This window comes from Lepidothrix coronata, unplaced genomic scaffold (assembly GCF_001604755.1).
Source record: "Lepidothrix coronata isolate B3197 unplaced genomic scaffold, Lepidothrix_coronata-1.0 Scaffold25, whole genome shotgun sequence".
Lineage (NCBI taxonomy): Eukaryota > Metazoa > Chordata > Aves > Passeriformes > Pipridae > Lepidothrix > Lepidothrix coronata.
Window position 1 is genome coordinate 2,374,059 of NW_016690205.1, and position 22,084 is coordinate 2,396,142.

Genomic DNA, 22,084 nt, shown 5'->3' on the forward strand with positions numbered 1-22,084 from the left:
TACTGATCAGGCCGAGGAGCAAATACACGACCTGGCTACTGCAGGCACTTGCTGACATCTCCCGTGAAGGATTTCTGTGTTTTGGGTGTTACTGACTTTACAGAGCACCAGCGACAGCAACCCACCAGTCACCAAGGGGATTCTGCGACAGCGCAGAGCGGCACAAGGAACCAATATGAATTTTACATTCTCTTCTCTTTCTTCTTAGAGGCTGCTCTATTTAGAGCCTATTAATAGCTTTCTGAATTCTCCAAAGGGGCTGACGTTTAACATTCAGATAGGTTTAAGATTCTTTTAGCCCATTTTCATCATGCATAGGTAACATAAAACGTGGGTTTAGCGCTGAATTGCTTTCTTTGCAACAAACCTTGAGGTCCTTGGCAAACAAAAGAACCTCACTGTCTCCAAATTCATTCTCCCCAGAGAGATCTCTGCCAAGATTAAGGATTGAGGGATTTGCTTCATTACAACTTATTATTTTTAAAGTTTCCATACCACCTTTTAACAAAATGAGCTGGATCTTTGTTTCTCCTGCTAAATTTCAGCTCGGGTTCAGGGCAAGTTAGTTCATCTGTGAGAGTCTAAACCAGACAAAGACCAATCTCCAATTCAGGAGGAAAGGAAACTGCAGAAATGCCAGGAAGGAAGGAGAAAAGAAAGTACAGACCAGAAAAGCACGTTCAAAAGAATATTAGTTTATTTCTTTGTTTCAAGTTATGAACTACATGAAGCAGAAAATGGAGAAGGACAAAGATACCACTATTTGACAGCACATGCAGTTAACAATCAAGAAGCTCTGAAGACAGGAGTGCAAGAGATGGGACATTATTTTCCACGTGGATCTTGCTAGTGACTTCTGGCAGTTCGCTGTTACTTACTCATCTGGTTGCTGTCATTCACAAAGTCCTCCGACCCATCATTGTCGTCTTCATCATCCCCAGAGGAAAGAGCATCTGCACATTAAAAATAACCAAGTCTTTAAACCAGCCTAGGTTTTTTTTACAGACAAAAAAACCAATAAGCTACGTCTTAGATTGTATATCAAGGAGAACAGATCTCGTGTTAGTTGTGCAGAAGATAGAGAAAAAAAAGAAAATCCAGCCACAAAACGTGCTATTTGGTGTAAAACTGTAACAAAACTAGCTAATAATCCTGAAATGCTGCTAAGTTTCCCAAGGGATCTTGCTAACTCCAAAAATTTCTTTCCACTTGCGACTTTAACTTTTGTTAAAGACATTCAGCTGAACAGAACTGAGCAATTTGTCTCTGAACTTAAAGGATGTAGGACATCCCTTCTCCTCTTCTGATGCAGGGGGGGCAAAAGCTTATATTCATTCTACTGTCTTTATCATCAGCACAGCAACTCTGTCTAATTGAATCCTGTCACAGTGGCATAAAACAGAGAGCTCTTCAGCAGCTGTTAATCACTATAGAGCCCACGAAGCAAAAGGAGTGTATACAAACTGAGTCCATTTCAGGGTCAGGACAAGGAGAAAAATCCCAGTAACGGCTCCAGAACTCAGCTTAACTCACTGTGCCCAAGTGCACTGTTTCATGTCAGATCAAAATGTGTTTTTATATCACATTTTACAGCTTCTACATGCAAAAAAAACACACCTATGTTTAACTCACTCACCTGTAACATTTACAATGAAGTACAGAGTATCACTGTCTAGGGTCCTAACAGCAGTGCAAGCATAGAGGCCCGAATCTCTGGCCGTAGCATCCTTAATTTGTAAGTACTCCCCAATAATCACTGTCCTATTGTCGGGCCCCAAAGGGACCCCATCCTTAGTCCAACTGATCATGACGGCGTCTCTCAATTGACAGCGCAACTCAAGCGGTTCTCCTGGAAGTGCTGAGTAAACATCTGGCTGAGAGATTTGGTATTTGGTTGGCGGCTCTGCGAAGGTGGAAGGAAAGGAGGAAAAAAGAAGAGAAGGAGAAGGGAAAGGAGAGAATTTCCAACAAAAGTCAGTGAAGGCCCTTCTCATCCACGGAAATCAAGTTATGTTAAATAAAAAAAAAAGTTTCATCCAGATTAGCCCAGCAACCTGTCTTGTTAAACTGAGCCACGTGCAGGTGTGGGAGAGGCTTTATTTTTCAAGAAGTTAACCACAAACAAAGTTCATTCAGTTTTGATTTGTATCTTGCATGTGCCTTGTCCCCAGTGCCACACAAAGGCATGACCCTCCTCATCAGACACAGCAAACTGACCCTGGGAAGGTGAGCACTGATGAATGGGGGGCTTCAGAGAACTTGGAGGAGCAGGAGGAGTTCAAAAGGCAAATTCGGTTTTACATCTTAGCGTTTGGGTCCACAATTCAAATGAATAATTATCTCCCCCCATCTGATTTTATTTTAAGTTGCTTTTTTATTTTTAAGCCTGAGAAGTGCTCTTTTGAAAGGAGAGGATGGCCAAAAAACCCCTCACTAACTAAGCTAATAAACATAAGTTCCTATATGCAGCATATATGATGTCTTCCATTTTTCTCCCTGCACCCACCCCAAAGTCTCTATGTTAGCCTTCTACACTGCCAACTCTTTTCTCTACCACAGTAACTTTTTCCTTTCATCTTTTTATTTTTGCTTCATTACTTATTTCACAACCTCTCCCAAGTGGAATACAGCAGAAACTCAGGAGCACAAGCGAAGCTTTCAAAGTATACGCAGCAGTTCAAAACGAAATGGCTCATCCATCAGCTCCCTTTTGTAACCAAACAACGAGAAGAATGTCAAACCACAGCCTTTTTCCAAAAAAACATCCTTGGAAAACTACATCTGCCTATAGTTACTAGAACTTCATCACACCCCCCCCTTCCAAGGCTGGCTCTCAGCATGGGGAAAGGAACTGCAGCCCCGGGCTCTCCAGACAGTCTCCACAGTGCAGTGGGAAGGCTCGGCACACCTAGGATGAACTCAGGCTGTCCCAGATATAGGCACTGCTCCTGCCACTGGATTCTCCCTACAACCACACTGTCCCTCTCCCACGAGCCTCTTGGCCTCGCCAAGGGTGGCAGGAATGGTAAATAAAGGAAAGAAGCACACGGGCATCTTCTGTTTGCTCACGGGGAGGGTCACGCCACACAGACAGCTGCTCCCCGCGCACATCCCTCCCTGCACAGCCACCAGCTGTGCACCACTGTGTGCACACAGCAATAAAACACACCTCTGTCTGCTTGGGAGTCTGAGGGAGTATTAAAAGAGGTGAGTCTTTGATGTCCACCCTTCCTTCTAAGGATACCGAAACCCTGAAACCCGTGTTCCTTGTCCTTGGGGCACAGCGTTGGCATTTCTTGTGTCACGCCTCCAACAGAGAAGTCAGAAACAAGCACCACATCTGAGCAAGCCTGTGCATGGGAGCCTGGAAACGCTGAAGTTCTGTCAGTGGTTGAGTTTTGTGTAGGAAGCTGGACTCTTTGATCCTCATGGGTCCCTTCCAACCCAAACTATTCTATGATTCTGTGAGCACCCGAAGTGACCACCACAATGGGACACTCCTGCATTTAAATAATCGGGTTATGCTGATGGACTTGAAAACAGCATGCCCAATTCCTCTTCCCCACTCATCCTAGAATCATGTCATTTCAGGGACGTGCCCTCTCAGAGCTTATTCTGCCTTTTTTCTTAGGGCAAACACATTTTTTCAAACAACAGACAGGACACCTGCATCACACAAAGATGGCACATAAAACCATTCAACCACAGTTATGTAGACCGTAAAGATTCTTGGATTTAGAGCTTATAACAAGGTCTCTAAACTTTCTAGCGTGCAGACTTACATCTCAAAGTTTAGGACGAGCTCCAACACAGATTTATACCCCTTATAAACTAATTCAGTCTTGCTGATACAGTCACGAATCCACAGATCTGCAATGCAGGTGTTTCACTGATTGCTACATTATGCTGTTGGAAATCTAATTTCCAGAAGGAGCATGAGCTCCTTTCTACATATATTTTGTAACAGTAATGAGTATATTTGAGTCTGCTTGAGATTTCTTTTAATTAGATTTCACTGTCAAATAAAAAAAAAAGGTACCTGAAGCCAGTTACCTAATTTACTTTGAAGTTAATAAGACTCCTTTGTAATGCTCTACCTGCAAAGAAAATTTCTTGTACAGAGTTTACACTGTGCCAACAGTGCACTGGAGTCTAAAACTGTCTTTGTTTAAACTTTTTAAAAGCCACCTTGGCTGACAATAACTCAGCTCTAAGTGCATTAGAGGCTTTTGCTGAATAGTGCCAGCCAACTCACAAGATGGTCCCACAGTCTGCAGTGTGCTCTTGGGCAGATCAGTTGTTTACACACAATTAAAAGGAAAATAATTTTCTAACCTCAAATCCATGATTTCAACTCTTTTTAAACTATTAACCCCAAGTTTACACTGAGCCTTTCAACATAAATCCAAATCCAAACTCAAGAACAGTAATCTATTTCAAAACTACAAGAAAAAAAAAATTCTTTTTGCAAGGAAAATAGTATACTAAAGAAATCAAGTTTCAAATAGGTATTAGCATTTGATAAATATTATCCTTCTCTATTTCTTTACTTCTAGAGTATCAGGGAAGATGCAGCAAAGTGTTGTCATGAAGTAATGAAGTCATGTTTGGAAATTGTGAGTTATTTCAGGTAAGCCTTTGTGTTGCCAAACTAGAATGTAGCAGCACTTAGACTGTCACTTTTTATAATGTTTGCCTATAAACTTTTTCCAGTGTGGGTTTGAAATGGTGCCCAAAAGCAAACAAAGAACAGGTGGGATTCTGAGGCACGAGTCCACCCAACAGCTTCACAGAGAAAATCAACCCCTTCAAACTGTTAAAAAATTCCCAGCAGCACACAAACAACCTGCTCTGCAAAAGTTAACTCTCCCCAGGACTGCATAAGGATTTTTACACTGCTCTGAAATTTAGGGACAGATTTTGGATTCATGTCCATGCTGTACCATCAAATCAATGGCTCCCCTGAGGCTGACAACAGGATTCTTTCCCTGTTTCCACACCTGGAGACATAAGGCTGCAAGTTTGCTCAGCCATCACTTGGACACATCCTCCAGTGTTTTCAGCAGCATCCTGAACTTTCCCTGAGTGAAAATAGCTTGGGGGGAGAAGGAAGAGATTGCCCTGCAGAGCCTGCAGCACCAGGCAAGGCTTGATGATCTGCTATCACATCCATGCCCCTCCAGCCCTCTTTGGAGCTCTGCCTTGGAATGGGACCCTCAGCCATCACCAGAAGCCTGTGAACCAGTCCTTTGCTTGCTTTGTTAATTAGATATAAGGAGGAAGGTTTTTTTACAATGAAGGTGGTAAAACACTGGCACGGGTTACCCAGAGAGGTTGCCCACAATGCCCCATCCCTGGAAACATCCAAGGCCAGGCAGGACAGGGCTCTGAGCAATCCCATCTAGCTAAAGATGTCCCCGTTCAGTGCAGAGAGGTTGGATCAGATGGCCTCTAAAGGTTCCTTCCAATCCAAACCATTCCACAATTCTAAGGCAGTACAGGATTCCTTTCCAAGTAAGTTCTCCTGCAAATCCTGTAATAATGCCATTAGCTCCTACTGCAAAGGTGCACCACCTGATGTGAATTATACCTTTCTATCACCCCTTAAAAAAACCAAAAAAAGCAACAACTGCATATGCAAAATTTCTGGGGGTGTTCTGAAACGCTGAGGGACACAGGAGGGCACGTTGCTTCTGCAATTGTCTGCTCTCAGGTACATCCTTATTTGTAATAGTGGTGCACACAACGTATTTAAACTTTATAGGTGGAGCTGTTGAACAATACTGCCACAGAAAACCAGGCTGCTGTTAAATAAACAGCTGTGAACTTTTTCTCTGCCTGCTCATGCAGCCTCACAGCATGGTTTATGCCATCCAGGCATCAAATGGAGTAAAGACTGTTTGTATAAAAGCCATGACCACAATAGAGGATGGGGACACTCTGACTGCTCTATCTCAGATTGTTATGATACACGATTGTATTCCAAATCATGTTTCTGTTCAGGACTCGGTCACTGAGAGATTTATACTTCCTTAGGTTTCAAATTATTATTATTATTTTTCCCCATTTAATAAAATGTTAACAAAGAGCTGCTTATCTTAAGTCTCAAGTCATTTAGTTACTTAGTTACAGAGCCAAATAATTAAACGATCAGCTAATAGCTAACCCCAGCAAAGATTCTCACACAGCTCTGCAGAACACAAAAGCCTCAGACCCCATCAAGCCACTTTCGCTTCAAAAGGCTTTAGTAAATAACTAAACACTCACCACAGTGTGCCCAGAAGGGTCAACAGACCTGACCTGTCAAGAATCCAAGAGGTTCTTTGCAAAACTGAATGTCCCCACAGGGAACACCAGGCTGCCAACCACCACCACTGCTCCTGCTTCTCCTACCCCCTGCTCACGGCCTTCCTCTCATTGAGGAAAAGTCCAGCAAGACCACACCGGATGAACAACATGGAATGGGGATTTCAAACGGGCCCCAAGTCAGACCCAAGGCTTTATGCTCTCTCCAGGAGGCAGCCCAGGTATCACCAGCCAGGTCTGCAACCTTCCCTCTGCAACCTCCCCTCCCACCTCCCAGGTAAAAGCTGGTGGGATTCTCCCTTCATTTACATTGGCAGGCCAACAATAAGAGTAGCTCCATGTCCTCTTCTGACAATGGATGATAAACTCAGACTGCAAAAGGCACGGCCACCAGCTTAAAAATGCAAAGAGTCAATGCTGGCCATGGTGACTATCTTCCATTAGCCAACAGCAAACCAAAGCCACAAAGGCTAAGCACGTCTCCTCACACAAAGGGGGACAAAGCAGTGTTTGCAATTCCTCCATCTGCTGCTCCAAAGTCACTGGATTCCTGCTGTCCTATTTGTGCCGTGTTTCCGTCATTAGCTGCCAGCTCTGCCCAGTTCTGCCTCCACCAGGCACTGTCAGGAAGTCTCTGTTCTGATAAAATATTTTCCAAATTGCTACAGTTCCTCCTATAACATTAAACAACTAAATGATTTTTTTTTTTTAAAAATCCCTTGTCCCTGAACAAGACCACGAAGAGCAGGAATTATTTCCCCCCTCCCATGTATAGAAACATTAATTATTCAAATCTGATGAAAAACATTTAGACCTTGCAGAAAAACTTCAAACAGAAAGCATCAAAGAGCTATCCATGATAGCTCCAAACATCAACATGTGGCAGATTCTAAGTCCTCACCTGTTCCTTTAACACAAGCTCCTGGGCTTCTCTTTGTGAAAGCAGCAACTTCCACAAAACAAAGTGCCAGATTCTCCAAAATATGTTTTTCCTGGCATTGTCTTTAATCTTATTATCCTTATAGAATAAGGAGCTAGTCACGTGATGGGTAAAGAGATGAAACCAGACAGAAAAAAAACTAACGAACAGGAATAATCCTCTTGCCCTGGAAGTGAACACTTGCAAAACAAAGTTGCCACATCACACATGCCTGGTGCTCCAGCAAGTGTAGAGCTTCCAGCCACACTGACCTGCTAGAGCTTGGACCTCCAGCATCATGTCAACTCCTATTGAGTGCTACATATACCAAGCTCATTAAAAAAAAGCGAATCTCCTCCAATTGCAATAACTTGCCAATGTCATCACGGGTAAGGGAAAATATTACACTGCACTATAACTTGTTTTCCTAAGCTTTGAAGACTTAGAAAAATAAAAAGTTCTGGTGAGCAGCAAAGCATTTTGCCACTTGCAGGATCCCCTGGCCAAGAAAAAAAAAAAACCTCTGCATACGCACCCAAAAATGATCCCCACGTGGTTACATCCATCTGCCTTGTGTCATGCTCCTTGGCAGAGGAGCAACTACAGAACTGCTACTCCTTGAGGTGGCTACCCCCAAGCCCTGGCTACAGCCACATGGGCCCCACTGCACTCAGCAGAAGAGGGCAGTGGGAGCAAACCTCATAAGTGGGAGCAAACCTCATAACCCTGTTATGTTGGTTGACACAGGGTGAGGTACATGAACTGTTTCAGCCTGGCTTTGATGGCTGCCGAGCAGTTGGGTTGATGTGTCTCACTCCCCCCCCTCGTGGTTAAAGGAAGAGGACTCCTTCTCAGAGGGAGAAAGAAATTGTACTTGTCGAGTCTTCGTGCAGAGATTAAAAATTCCTCCAGCTTGTAGCCTGCTTGCTCCTACCTGCCCTTATAGAGGGGATCGTTGAGTTATGGCTGCACAACCGCGCAACGTGCGTCAAAAATGCCAAGTATCACATGCTCGTGGGCTTGGCTGTGTGCTTTGTGCTTCTGGAAGCCAAGCCAGGGAAGACTCGGAGCATGCCAAGTTCAAAGTAAACAGCAGAGAGACCAGCGAGGCCACCTCCTGCTGCTGGGAACTGCCCCGCGATTTCTTCCTGTTTGTCCCCGTTCTTCACGGTCTGCTCCTGACAGGACCAAGACTTCTTTACACAGCAGTCACCACAGGATTTATCTCTCCAGATATGGGACAGAGCAAGAAACAGGATGACTTCTGCACAAAGACTGGGTAACCATGGAGGGAAAGAACACCCCCAACCCTGAGAGGCCACACCAAACCCCCTAACGTTACTGTGCTGCCTTTTATCATTTCATCAGGATGATGAGGAACTACAGGCCATCTTCAGGATCTGAACATCTGGTTCCAGGCACCAAACCTTGACTATTCCTGTTCAAGTCAAACTCCACCATCTGCCTGAAGTAATAGAGTCTCTGTATTAAGAGAACTGGGGAGTACAATAAAAACCTAACACACATGTAACACAATCTCAAAAATAATTAACTACTCCTCAAACTCATTACAGAAGAGTCTTCTCATGTAATCTATTATACAATACAAAGGGGAAAGGTATCACCTTTTGCCAGAACCTCAAATGAAAAGCTGAAAGAAAAAAAAAATTAATTTTCTCTCTCAGAAAAGCAGAATTCAAAACCAGGACCACTTTCTCATCGTTTCTTTCAGCAGCAGCAAAACTTCAAATCTCCTTGACTATATTCTGCACATAACCAACTGGCAGAGTAATTTAACCAAGTCTCATTGTTCAACCCAGCCTTACAGTCTGCTTGGGAAGGGCTCCATAATAAGATATACAGCCTTGGGAAAATGTATGAGCACGTATATTTGGTCGCAAAGGGTTTTTCTTGGGTTATAATTTTCTTGCATCTATTCCAATCCGTAGCTTTTTTTTGAGGTTCTTTATTTGCATTTCAAGAGCAACATAAAACCATAACAGAACATAGCATAAATCCAAACATAAAAACACAACCTTTTTCTTCCAGGTTTGCCAGAGGCCACACTCAAGACTATTACTGCTCAACGTGCAAAAGAAATAAATTACAACTGTAAGGTTAAAAATTGCACAATTCAGTGTTGCAGTGTTAGCTCTGGATGCAGAGAACTTCTCTTCGGATTCCCTACAAGCAAGTCAGCAGTTGTTTCTTTTGTACACGGTCCCATTTTTACTTGACTATACAAATCCCCTTAATTTTAGCAGCTCATCTGGAAGTCTCATCTTGCCTGTTCCCCTGAAATTCATCTTCCCCCACTTCCTAAAGCAGGATTTGAAAAAAAAAGTCACTGGAAACAATATCCTCAAAACATCCCCTTAGCACTTTTGAAAGTCTTATCCACAGCACACATAAACCATGGAATATTCTCCAAATACTTCGAAGCTTCAAGGCATACCAGGCTGCCTTTTAGCAATATTTAGGCAAAAGGCATCATAACTTGTTTAAGTCCAGCTCCACAGGGAGGATAGTCTCTAGTGGGGAAAAAGAGCAGCACAACAAGCCCCGAAGTGAAAAGCCAGGCTGGCTCTGTGCCCTTCCAGGTGGAACACAACCATTTACACAACGCTTAATTTTAACTTGCAGACACCTCCGTCACTCCTGACAGTAGCAGTGGCTCCTGGGCACTTTGCCATACTAATGGAAGATGGTTCAAACGCTTCTGAATTGTTAGGAGAAGGGCTATTACCTAGCAGTGCTTCACTGCAGATTTATTAGAGAGTCTCCACGTTAATCCTGCACGTCTGAAATACCTGTGCTACCCTGCTGAGAAAACAACATCAGAGAAATCTGGGTACTTCACCGCTGTAGTATCTAAACAGGATTATTTTTCTATGATCAAACAATGCCTAACAGAACCAAGCTGAAGCACGACTCAAAATCTGAACCGGGGTTTTAAAATTATTTTTAAGAACTGCTGGGTGGCAATCAGAATTAGAAGTCATATTACTTTCCTTGAAACAAATTAAATATTGCAACACTGAGACACTGAGCAGGGACTGTACAAACTTGCAAAGCCAGTCTCACGAAGGCAGGCTCTCCTTGCTGCCCAGCAGCAGGTCCTGCCAGCAGCTCACCCATCCATACAGCCCATCCTAAAGGAAGTGCAGCATGAACCTCACAGAGCTTTTCTACCCCACAATTTTTTATTATGCTTGAAAACCAAGTTGTCACGCAGTGCTCTGATCGAGTTCTGTCCATACAACCCTAATTTAACCTGCAGACTTGTCCTGGTCTGTGCAGTCCACCAAGGCACCCCCAGCCACAGCATCCCACTCCAACCCCGCTCAGAAACAGCCACAAGCCCTCTGGGAGAAAGCCTGAGGTAATAACTACTGTGCCACAAAACTCCTTTCCAAATAGAAACTCGTGAAAAGAGATTTTTCTCCTCCCCAGCCAGCTTCTCATCCTCGTTTCTCTCCCTTCCAGTCCCCCAGCACACTGCCCCTTCCAGTAAACCCTCACAAACGCAAGCTGTTCCCTCGGAACAAAGGAATTTTCCCTTCTTCCCTGTTCTTGTGGCTTTGGTACTGTAAGGCACTTTGCTAGACACAGGGTAATGTCCCAAACTGATGAGCCAGTTCTTTGGCGGGGGAGGAGAAGCAATAATTACACACAACTTGCAACGGCGTGTGAGGAGGGGAATGAAAGTAGGTCAGATCTCAACTCCTCAGCTTCGCTGAGGTTCACCAAATGCTTTCACTTACAGCCACTTCAAAAATACAATTAAAACAATAACAGCATGGCAAGCACATAAAGTGGCACCATAGAATTCAGCTTTCTGTCCCTTCCCTGGATACAGGTAATGCCATTTGTGTGGTGACAAGCAGCAGAAAAACCTGAACCAGCAGAAAGTGAAGCCCATAAGACACATCCCTATACCAGGTGCTGACTATTCTAGTACTCAGAAGTCCAGGAAAAACAAACCCCTAAAAAAAAGGTTTTTTTGGAAACGAAACAAAACAAAACAAACCAACCAAGCAAAACAGCACAGGAAAACTGGGAGTGATAATTAAGAGATGGGAAAGGACAACCTGGAGACGTACTTAATTGGTTTATGAATTATAAGCTGGTTTTAAAAGTTAAAAAAAAAAAAAAAATCCACATTAAAAAATCCACTCCTCTTACTGAACATCTTGTTTTGCAACTACCCTTGTTGGGAAGCACAGTCCCCAAGGAGCAAATGCCAACGCAGATCACAGATTTGCTGACGCTCTCGACTCCGACTGAAACCCGAAGGGCCAAACTTCCAGAACAGCTCAGCACTCCCAGTGCACGTTTCGTAATTACAACAGGAGCTGTTGGCTGCTGCTCTCTTGAAAATCTGGTCTTTATTTAAGATTCGACTCCTACAAAGTTGCTCCAACTTCTCTTTCAATCAGCTCAGAAGTCAGTTTAGTCCCCGGTACTACAAGACGGCATCTCTGATTCGGGCAGCACGCTGTGCCAAAAACTCCCAGGAACCACTACAGGCACACATTGCTGAACCAGAACTCAAGGGTCTGAGTTTCAAATCAGTTCCCAAATTGCTGTGAGGATGATTTTACACTGGCAGGCCCCGTGCCAAACCAAGTATTGCCCCGTTTCCCACCACCACCAGTAACACAAGCAGCATGTCCTGACAACTCAGCAGAGGATGCTCCCACTTGTCCAGTTGGGATGGAGGAGCACAGCACGTCCCACTGCCACTGGGGAACCAAACCCTCAGTCACACCGGTGCAAAACTCTAGATCTCTCATCATTTCATGTTTTGGAGTCTTTTCAGCCTGAATTTTGCACTTCTTTAACTACGCTGAAATAAATTTTCTCTTCTAGTCAAACCAGGTGTGCTATTACAAGTAGACAAGATGTAACTTGCTTAAGTGGGTGATGGTTCTTCTAAAAACATGGATTTATACTGCTCAGGAGCATTGCTTTGAACAAAGTCCCTGTTTCACTGTAAAGCTTCAACCTTGAGGACTCTCAAAATGTTTAACACTTAAAAATCTGATGCTTCCAATAGAAAAATGGATAGTTAACTATTTTTCCTGCATTCCCATCTGATCCTAAACTAAACATTAATTCTAAGAAAATACTAATCTTTGAATGTTTTTGTTTAAAGCCAAGTGATCATTTCTACTGAAGCTGAGGAGCTGGATATAGACATATGCTCACTAAGAGCTGTGTTATGATTATTATTAAAACATCACTATGGACTATTGTCCATCATCTCATGAGCACACAACCTTCCAGAAGTGGAAATGTCAGCATTTTCATGGCAAATTCTGCTTTCAAAGGTTTGTAACTTGTCTGTAAAAAAATTTACTATGGCCTGAAACTTGCTGCAAGTTCTCTGCCAAGGAAGAACTATTATAAAATTAGGAAACTATGCATTCGTTGGAGTCAGCTGCTGGTTTGGGGTTTTATCTATAAAGGTGGTTTTAAAAAAAAATAAAAGGATAAAAAAACCTCACAACTCAGCATCTTTGAAAATCTTCTGCCTCAAAAAAAAGAATTAAAAAAAATCACTAAAGGAATCAAATTGCTAAAAGTTAATAATTTTTGTACCCCTTCAAAAAGCTGCAGCTGTATGGCAGATAAACACAAAACATGCAATTATTTCTGCTCCTTTGCAAAGTAGTAGCCACACCAACACACCAGCTCCCAGTGTCTCATCAACACGGGACTGTAAATAACAACCCTACCCATGCCCAATTAGTTTGCAGCTCAAGACCATGCCCCTGCTAAAGCACTGCATATTTTAAACACAGAATGGACACATTAAGGCTGATTTAATCCGGCTGCCTGTACGATTCCCCAGAACCTCAGCTGGCAAATCCTGTACTGGGCCAAATAACTTACTGAACCGGATCCCTGAAAGGGCATCCAGCCCTCACCCGAAGCTGTGGGGATGTCACATTCCTCCCTAATGGGCTTTGATAATTGCCCTTCCTTAAACTGAAATTAAAAGTAAAATAAAGTAAAAAGATAAAACTGATTAGCTAAATCAGAGTTGGCTTTAATTATTAATTTGACTTGCAGGTATCAAAGCCGCTGTTCTTGTTAAAAAAAAAAAAAAAAAAAGCCAAAAGAATAAAAGAATGATCTGTAGGAATTCCATCACAGTATCTACCCGACCAAATTGGAAGCAGCATCCTGGTGCTTCTACACTGCCTCTGTCCATGGAAGATGATGGCTGTGCAGGGTCACCTGTCAGCAGGGTGGCACTGGCTGGAGAGGATCCACGGGGGCACCCCAGGATGGAGAGAGAGCACTCTGCTGCTCATGGGACAGGGGACATCCCATCACCACTCGTCCCTCCTCCACATGCTGCAGCCCTGCCCGCTCCTAAAATCCCACACCCTCATCCAGGCAGCTCACAGTGGCTAAAAGGGATCTCCAGGTGGACTGTGCTGATCACTGCGGCCACAGGCGACGTTCATCTTTAAGCACTGCAAACATTTTACAAAAATTAAGGTATTTTGCTCATATTATCCAGCATTTTTACAAGCAGGAAGCTACTGTGTTGAACGTGCTTATATTAGTATGTTTTTTAAAGGCAGAAAATGTCTGTGAGTGAGTTAAAACCCAAATGACAAGTTGTTACTCGCTTTGGACCCCACCATAAACACTCTGTCACCCACCAAAGGAGGTCTCTCTCTCCTTCCCCGCTGCTCCAAAACACAAATCTAAGGCCATTTTGAACCATCGTGTTTTTCACAGGACACAGAAATAGCCTTGTGGAAAGCTTAAATTAATCTTCTGAAATATGACCTAAATTAAAAGAACCGAAACACAATGTCACTCCACCAAGTGGGTGCTCCAAGGACAGTGTCGAGGCACTGCACATGGGGGGGGAAGAGACCAAATTAGCTCCCCAGCAGAACGATAACACACAGCCTGGGCAAGGGAAGGTCAAGGGAGAGCTTGCTATTTATCAAATATATGTCTAAACTAATTATTCAGTTCACAAAGTAACCCTTCAACCCATGTGTGCCGTCAGAGCCCTTGTGAAATGCTGGCTATCATCAAAGGTCCTCACAGCCTGGGCACACACACAGACACACAGAATGGCTCCTTTGTACACACTGAGGTGGATTTATGTCTAAGGTTTAAAAGCAGAAAGTCTTTATGGTCCCCAGGACAAAAAACATACATGTAAACACGTGATGCAAGACACAGTTTGACGGCTGACAGTGCCCACACTAACTCCTACAGGTCCTGTTTCTGCTCACACCGAGGAACAGCCTCGGGTTTTACCACCTCTGCTGAAGGAAAAAAGCACCACACTGAGAGCCACCACACCCAGGGTCCAGCCTTTAGTGAGCACCCACGATACCAACACCAACATTATCAGCCACAGTGGCTCAGTGTGCCATTCTCAGTGTAAATACCTTCATATGGACCAGAGTGATATCCAGCGGTCACAGACGGATACTTATTTATTCAAGATTGACTGAAGGGCTGATTGCCCTATTAGATGAATACTGTTTATACTAAAGCACATATTTAACCAGATACTCCAAAGAAAATGACTGCAAATATCCCTGAAGTTATGTTTAGCCGAGAAAAGGTATATTCTCTGTTACAACCTAAGGAACAAAAAGCCACCATCTCAATTCTTGTTATTGTTGCAAACAGCTTCTCCAATATTCTGACTCACTAAGACAATAAACAATAACAATAAAAGCATCTAACATACTAAAAGAAAAAAAAAAAAGGAAGACTCAGGAACAGAACAACATGTGTCACCAAAGGTCATGGCCCTGCTGACCTTCTCAGCTGGTATGAAATGTCATAGCTCTAATGACTGCACAGTCAGCAGCCCCACTGAAAATTTACATTATTAGAGCACCTGACCCCCCAGATTAGCTGTGGCCAAAATGTTTTGGCATTTACTAAATTAAAAGAGAAGTCTGCTTTGTCTTTGAAGAGATTATTTGAAGGGGTTTTTTTTTTTTGATTTTGGCTTGAAGAGCTTGTGGGTGGCAGTGATAGAACCCAGAGAAGGTGATTGTGTAAAAACTTGGTTTTGTTTTGATTTTTTTTAAAAGGGGTTTAACAAAGCACATAAAGGAGGTTTTATTTCCCAAATCTCAGATATAAATCCCACACAATTCCCTGTATTCTGCAGCATAAAAGCTCTTATTATGCCATTAACTTAGAAGTGCTTTCTGATTTTTTTTTCCTTATTTCTGGTAATGATTTGGGTTCTCACATCTAAAATTGTTTCATGTCAGTAACATTCCTGCCCAGGGAAGAAGTTTTAAATCCCTTTTAACAATTTACTCTTGGATAAAACCCAGATTCTACCCCCTCCATATTCACCGTGGAAGAAACATATATTTTTAAAATGTGCTTTCTAAGACAATAAAATCTATTCTTTCGCTGAAGAGTTGAAAAATTATCAGGCATCATTCAAAAAATATTACTCTTCTTCCCATAAAATGCTCCACCAATTCTGCAATCGCATTCTTTCTAACTTAACCCTAAAATTAGGGGACCTCACTACAAAGCTAGTCTGAGACCAGAATTATTCATGATTTTGTCATTCCCCTGAAAAGCCAAAAAGGCACCAGATGTTCAATTAACAAATCATACAGCAAGTGGTGGTGAGAGTTGGGCTTTTTTTTTTTTGTTTTTAAATTCTCAAGTTACCTTCAAAAGAAAAAAACCCAAAATCTTTGCTATCAACAATCTCCATGGCTGACAGATGACAGTATTGCTATACTTTATGAGTTCTTTTCAGGAATGCTTGCTAGGGAAGAGGGCTCATCATCTCTAAATAGTTCATCCCCTGCCATCAATAAAAATGTACTTGGAACGGACTCCAAAAATGTGTTAGCTGGTGATGCCTATTTTTAGAGGCAGTGGATAGAAACAAGTAAGTTTTGTGTGAAAAGATATTAAATAAAAACAAAGTGTATTCGTGGACATGAGCAGCAGAACGTGTAAAGGCCAAATTCTCTCCAGCAAGCTTGTCAGACCAGAAATGCTCTATGGACCACTATATCAGCTGGAGAGTTATTAGAACTGTAATCACTTCCCAAAAGACAGGTATAACCTTATGAAGGAAGCCTCACTTGCTCCCCCCCAGGTGCTCAGAGAGCAGCAAAGATGCAGCACAACACTGGAAAAACACTCTTAGACACAATCAGCTCACGACAATCAAAAAGCAGCCCTTCCCTAGCCCTTCAGAGGAGAAAACCACTTTGCAAAGCTGGGGGAACAGATCAACCTAGAAGAACATGCCAACAGGTGCAGGCTCAAAATAGGAGATTTTATCCAAACACCTCTTCCAACGTGAAGGTCTCAATTAGCCTTTGACAGTAACAAACTTAAGCCCTTGCTATTCAGATCTCAGCATTTACACTTTCAGGACTTGCAATCCACACACGGCACCGACTGTGCTTGGATATGAACAGCGAGAGAGAAATTTGTTCTAAGGGCAGACACCACCAAAGGTGCATTTCTGCAGAGTGCCTGGCAAAACTAAACACTCAGGCCACACGATTAAAAACTAAGTTCTTTGGACTTCTCAGGTGAAGACAATGACAAAGACACGCAGCCACTCGTCCGCTTCGTTCCTCGAGACAGCAACACGGAACACGTATGGAAGTGCAACAGGCTGCTTTCCTTAAGGACCCATTCCTGAAAACTTCCAGCCATACACTTTGATTATACAACGTGATGACAGTCCCAAGTGAAATCACTGACACCACTTGCTTGCACAAGAATAAACAAACGAGTGCTTGTACAAACACAGCCCATGTGAGAGAAGGGAGAGTCAAAAACCACGACTCTCTCTCGAGGGCTCATCTGTTACTTGCCTTAGATTTACCCAAGCACAGATGATGTTGACTTCTGTTTCAGACGTTCAAGCATTTAAAATTAACTCCTTTTAAAGAATTAAGGGTTCTAGAGTGATTTACCTTCGGGTTCCACCGTGGTGTCTTCAACAACTAAATTAAATGAAGGTCGAGCCAGGCAAAGTCCAACCATGGTGACCACCACCAGGCAGATAAGGCAACCTGAATCCCAGCTGACCATCTTTTTAGAGTAAATTCTTGGTCCATTTCCATATCTCCATGTGGACTTTAATCCCATCTGAGCACCTCTAGAGAAGCATGGAGAGAAAGCCGTGCCTTCGGCCAGGGTAGTGCCTCCTCCCTTGGAACAACGGCGGCTGCTGTGGGGAGGAGAGAGATTTAACACTGTCAGCAGAAACATCTCACAACACACACCAAAAAACTTCATAAAGCCTCGAACAGAGAGCTGAGGTGAGAGGGAGGGGAGGAGGAGGACGGGAAAAATAGTTTTCCAGTTTCAAGAATATGTGAAAAGTGAGTGACTTTTCATCTTCTGTTAGCAGTTTCCATCATCACCTGAGGCGTAACCAGGTCCTCCTTGTTTTCACAAAATCACTTCTCAGCACATATTTAGAGAGCTATTTTACTGACAGAAAAACATACAGGTTTTAAAAAACCGAGAGGCACACACATGTGCAGGCACATAACCTGTAATGCTACAAAATTACCACAATTATACAAATTATGTTCTTGTTATTGTTTGAAGGTTTATGTAAGTTTGCCTTGTTTTTCATTCCTTCACCTAGGCGGTTCTGCAGCCAGCTGAATTTACAGGAATTCGGTAATTTTCCACAAGAAAAACAGTTGAAAAATATACTCCTTAGACTTGGAAAATCTGTAAAACTTTATTTCACCACAGGACTTCCAGCTCCCCTATGGATGTACCTTCTCCTGACTCGGTTCAGTGTCCTTTCAAAGCCGAGCGTCCCAAACAAGTGAAAGGCTCTTATCTTCACAGTCACACTGGTTCACTGCACCACATTACAGGCAATTAAAATCTGTATGAAGTATGGTACAGATTGCAGTTTCATGGGAGACCTGCCCAGCATCATTTTCCATCCATACATGCCAAGCTGTGTGGACAAACACTTCTTTTCTCCCTCTCTCAATGATGCTTATTGATATATATTTTTCAACAGTCTGTTTTATTCACAGCAAAACTAATTTCAATCAATGGAGTCAACTGGTAACCCAGGCATGGGCTGATGGGAGAGAGAAGTGGCAGAAAAGTATCTGGCACTCCCTTCAGGGGACCCTGTTGCCACCAGACTCAGATGCCAGGTGAGGGTCAGAAGAGCATCCTCCTCACAGGGTGATTTAACAGCTCAAGCAGAAAATTAGACCTGATTTTCCGCTTCAAAAATAAAAGATGGTAAAGCTCAGTAGATGGATAAAACAAGTAACTGCAGCAATTGCTCTCATCTGGTCAATGATTCATCTTAGATGTGATGAAACCCAACTGAAACTTAGAGAGCACTTGGCTTGAAGGGAAAAATAACAGAAAACCTCTTTTTCCCCTCCCGACCTCACACTTAAGAATTTAAAAAGGCAGGGAACGTAGAGATAAAGTCAAAATTCTCCAAACTCCCTGTCATTTGGATGGCATGATATAGTACTTCAGCATACAGAAACAGGGACAAATATTCTCCCCTTAAAAAGCCAACCGTTAAACAGTTGATTCAGATTTTATTAGTCTTTTGCTACCTGCTACATACAAAGCTCACAGCGCTAAGGACAGGAGTGCTGTTGAGGCATCTTTTATCTTGGGTACTATATAGAATAAATTCTGGAGTCAGCAGTAACAGATTTTAGACGACTAAAAATAAGGCACTCGGGAAAAATAATTAATACACGGTATTCCAGGTGAATCCTTGATACTTCAGGGCAAGGTTTTTCACCTCAGCTGGTATCACCTCAAAGCTCTCTCCCTGCTTTGGGAGATTTTAGCACAGAACGAGCATCCCAGACCACAAGCTAGCAACTACTACTAAATCACCAGTGAAAACACCACCAGACCACTGCATAAACATTTGCAAAGAGCTTGCCGAGCCCTTCTCTAAATAAGCACAGAGCAGGTGTAGAGCTGAAGGGAGCTCTGTCTCTAGGACCCGTCTGTGCCTGGGGAAGGAGCAGAGCAGCCCCCCTGGATGCTGCCACCCAGCTCAACCTCCCGCCCCACCCGTCTGGCAGCCACGGCTCTGCAGCTCAGTTTATGCAGCTGTAAAGTGGGTAGAAACCCCTAATTAACAGGCTGGATGTAATGCTGATTTAATTTCCATACATCATCCTGTAAACTCTGCTTAAAAGACTATGTCTATAAATGCAAAATTCAATCATAATTTTGCAAAAAGAAAACATACCAGAACGCGAGCATATATTCTAGACTCCCAACAGCTTTAGTTCCACCGAGATTTCTGCTGTTTCAGATTTTCAGACCACATAAAATGCCACTGAAAGCATGTTTATGGTTCCTACCCTCATCCTAAATCCTGAAGTGCAGCACAAGCCTACTTGGCCACGCGTCTCCTCACCTGAAGGTTTTTGCTGGCTTCTGCACCTGAACATCTGCCAGCAGAAAGAAGGGACTCTTCATCCACAGGGCAGCAGAACACTCAAAATTGTAGCTTGCAAAGGTGCAGCAAAGCAAAAATCAGAGCTCTGGACCCATCCATAGAGCCAAGCCACTTTCTACCACCACAGCAGTGACCAGGGTTCGAGGACTGCCCTTTCCCAAAAGGAGTGAAGTCCGACGAAGATGAAAAACCAAATTCTTTTCATAGTTTAATTGCCACAGTTGCTGGGGGACGAGTCTCTGGAAAGACCTCCTGTGCTGGATAATTATGTACCTCTATCTCAATGTTTGGAACACAGCCCCAGCATGCTTTTTGGCCTCCACAATTCTGGCTTCCTGACTACAATACCATAATCCCTCCTGGAGTCTCAGACTCAGTGAAAGCCACACGTAGTGTTTATTTTTCCCCTTGAAAGGGAACTCTGTCTCTCTTCTCAGCCTACACTTTGGGGAGGAGTTGTCAGCCCCCAATGATTGATGGCTCTCCTTGCCACTCGCTCATCAACTCAATTTTCACCTCGTCACATACCTGCCCAAATTTTCTTTGCCAAACTGACAAGCATGGGAAAGCAGACTGGTTTGGGAGCCCAACCAAATTCCTCCAAGCTGTACTTCAGTTTAAACACACTCGCACACACAAACAAGTAGTACTTGTTCAGCAGTGGCATTAATTAAATTCAATGCTCAGTGTTCTTTTTAATCTACTTCCATTGTTGTTTATAAGATGTTTATCACTCCCCAGGGAGAGTACAATTTGTAGAGTATGTTAACCAAATCAATACATTGCTTTTTGTATAACTTTTCAGCATCTCTCTCTGTTAGGCAGGGAATAGCAAAACCTGAATGAAATATGGACCTTCAGCCTCCGCAAAGAAACCTCAAGCGCTCTATAAAGCCCAAGAGCTTCATCAGAAAAATCCAGGTAGACGAAACTTTAAAGCTTCACACATACACCGTATACACAATTCCACTGGCAGGGGAATCGTGTATTGACAGAAATTGATAGAAATACACAAGACCATAAATATATATATATATACACACACACACATATATATATCTAACAGGACTCTTCATCACAGTTCAATCTCCGAGTAAATCTGCGCATCACGGCTATTAAACATTAATTCTGGAGGACTAATGGGAACCGGCTGGCAGCTTCAGTACTTTTTCATTGTTTGAACTTCTTTCATTTGCTTTCCAGGACTACTATCCTGTTTTTCTCAAGTCTTTTGCCACCAAGAGATGGGGGGGTGTGGAAATCTGCATTTTAATTGACATTCCGGAGAGAGAGAGAGAAGTCCAGAGGCTGCTGATTGCTGTCTATTCAGCCCAAACAGGCTTTTCAGATGAAAATGAGAAAAGGCTAGTGGAAGATTTACAGGGATTTGGTACAAAGGAGACAATGAAGTTTTAAATGTTGATAGCGTTTCACACCAAACGCATAATGAGTCCCAGTTTGAAGGGGCCGTTTTGCATTTAAATATATATTTCATTGAAGATTTCTCTCCCCCCTTATCCCAGGCGGGGCTGTTCTGCCCCGTGGCCCCGCAGCACTGGGGGCAAGGACGGGCTGCCCCGGGTGGTACCTCTTTCTCCAGTCCCTGCTGCCCGTCCTGCTGTCACCCCTGGAACCATCCCCAGAGACAGCCGTGCACCCAGCGGGAACGGGCGGGGGGAAGGCAGGGAAACAGCGGTGCTGCTCGGGCTTCCCCGCGCACCGCAGTGGCGACCAAGTGACGGACAAACCGACCCGCAGCCCCGCCGGGGCAACGGAGCCCCGCACCGGCACAGCCCGCCCGGGGACACCCGAGCCCCGGGGACCTCCGAGTCCCGCACGGGCACATCCCGCCCCGGGGACCTCCGAGTCCCGCACGGGCACATCCCGCCCCGGGGACCTCCGAGTCCCGCACGGGGACATCCCGCCCCGGGGACCTCCGAGTCCCGCACGGGCACATCCCTGCCCGGGGCCGGCGGGCACCAGGAGCGAGGCCCCGCTCCGGCCGCCCGAGCGCTGCTGCGGGCACAGGGAGCCCAGAGAGAGCGGCGGGACCCCCAGCCCTCCTCCTCCTCCTCTGCCCTTACCTGCGGCGGGAGCGCTGGGCGGGCAGGGTCGGCTCCGCGGGGCTGGGGCTCGGTGCCGAGCGGCGGCTCCCGGGACGGGGGGGAAACTCCTCTGCGGCCGCGGTCACTCGTCGGGCGGCCCCGGCTGGCGATCCCGCAGCGGCGCAGCGGGGCGCATCCCCCGCGGGATGAGGGAGGCAGGAGGGCGGCGAGGCGAGGCAGGAGCCGGGCCGGCGCCCCGTCCCGTCCCGTCCCCTCGCTCGGCCGCAGCGGCTACCGCCTCAGAGGGGCGAGCCCGCCGTGCCCGGCGCCAGCAGC

General features: G+C 44.3%; 1 protein-coding gene across 8 annotated transcripts in view; it reads right to left on the reverse strand.

Moving 5' to 3' along the window:
- The window catches only part of FGFR2 (fibroblast growth factor receptor 2), an 83,748-nt gene extending 61,895 nt beyond the window's left edge, over nucleotides 1-21,853 (reverse strand). For 2 of the 8 annotated variants that reach the window (XM_017809261.1, XM_017809260.1), the window contains exons 1-2: nucleotides 19,662-19,680; nucleotides 17,194-17,450 (exon numbers count right to left, since the gene is read on the reverse strand). In XM_017809261.1, coding sequence (XP_017664750.1) covers nucleotides 17,194-17,368 — 175 coding nt within the window. In that variant the 5' untranslated portion in view covers nucleotides 17,369-17,450; nucleotides 19,662-19,680. Of the gene's footprint in view, nucleotides 1-878; nucleotides 954-1,636; nucleotides 1,904-17,193; nucleotides 17,451-19,661; nucleotides 20,060-21,291; nucleotides 21,407-21,787 lie in introns of those variants that run through there. The other 6 variants (XM_017809256.1, XM_017809258.1, XM_017809262.1 and 3 more) reach the window with 6 other exon arrangements.
- Nucleotides 21,854-22,084: the final 231 nt, after the last annotated feature.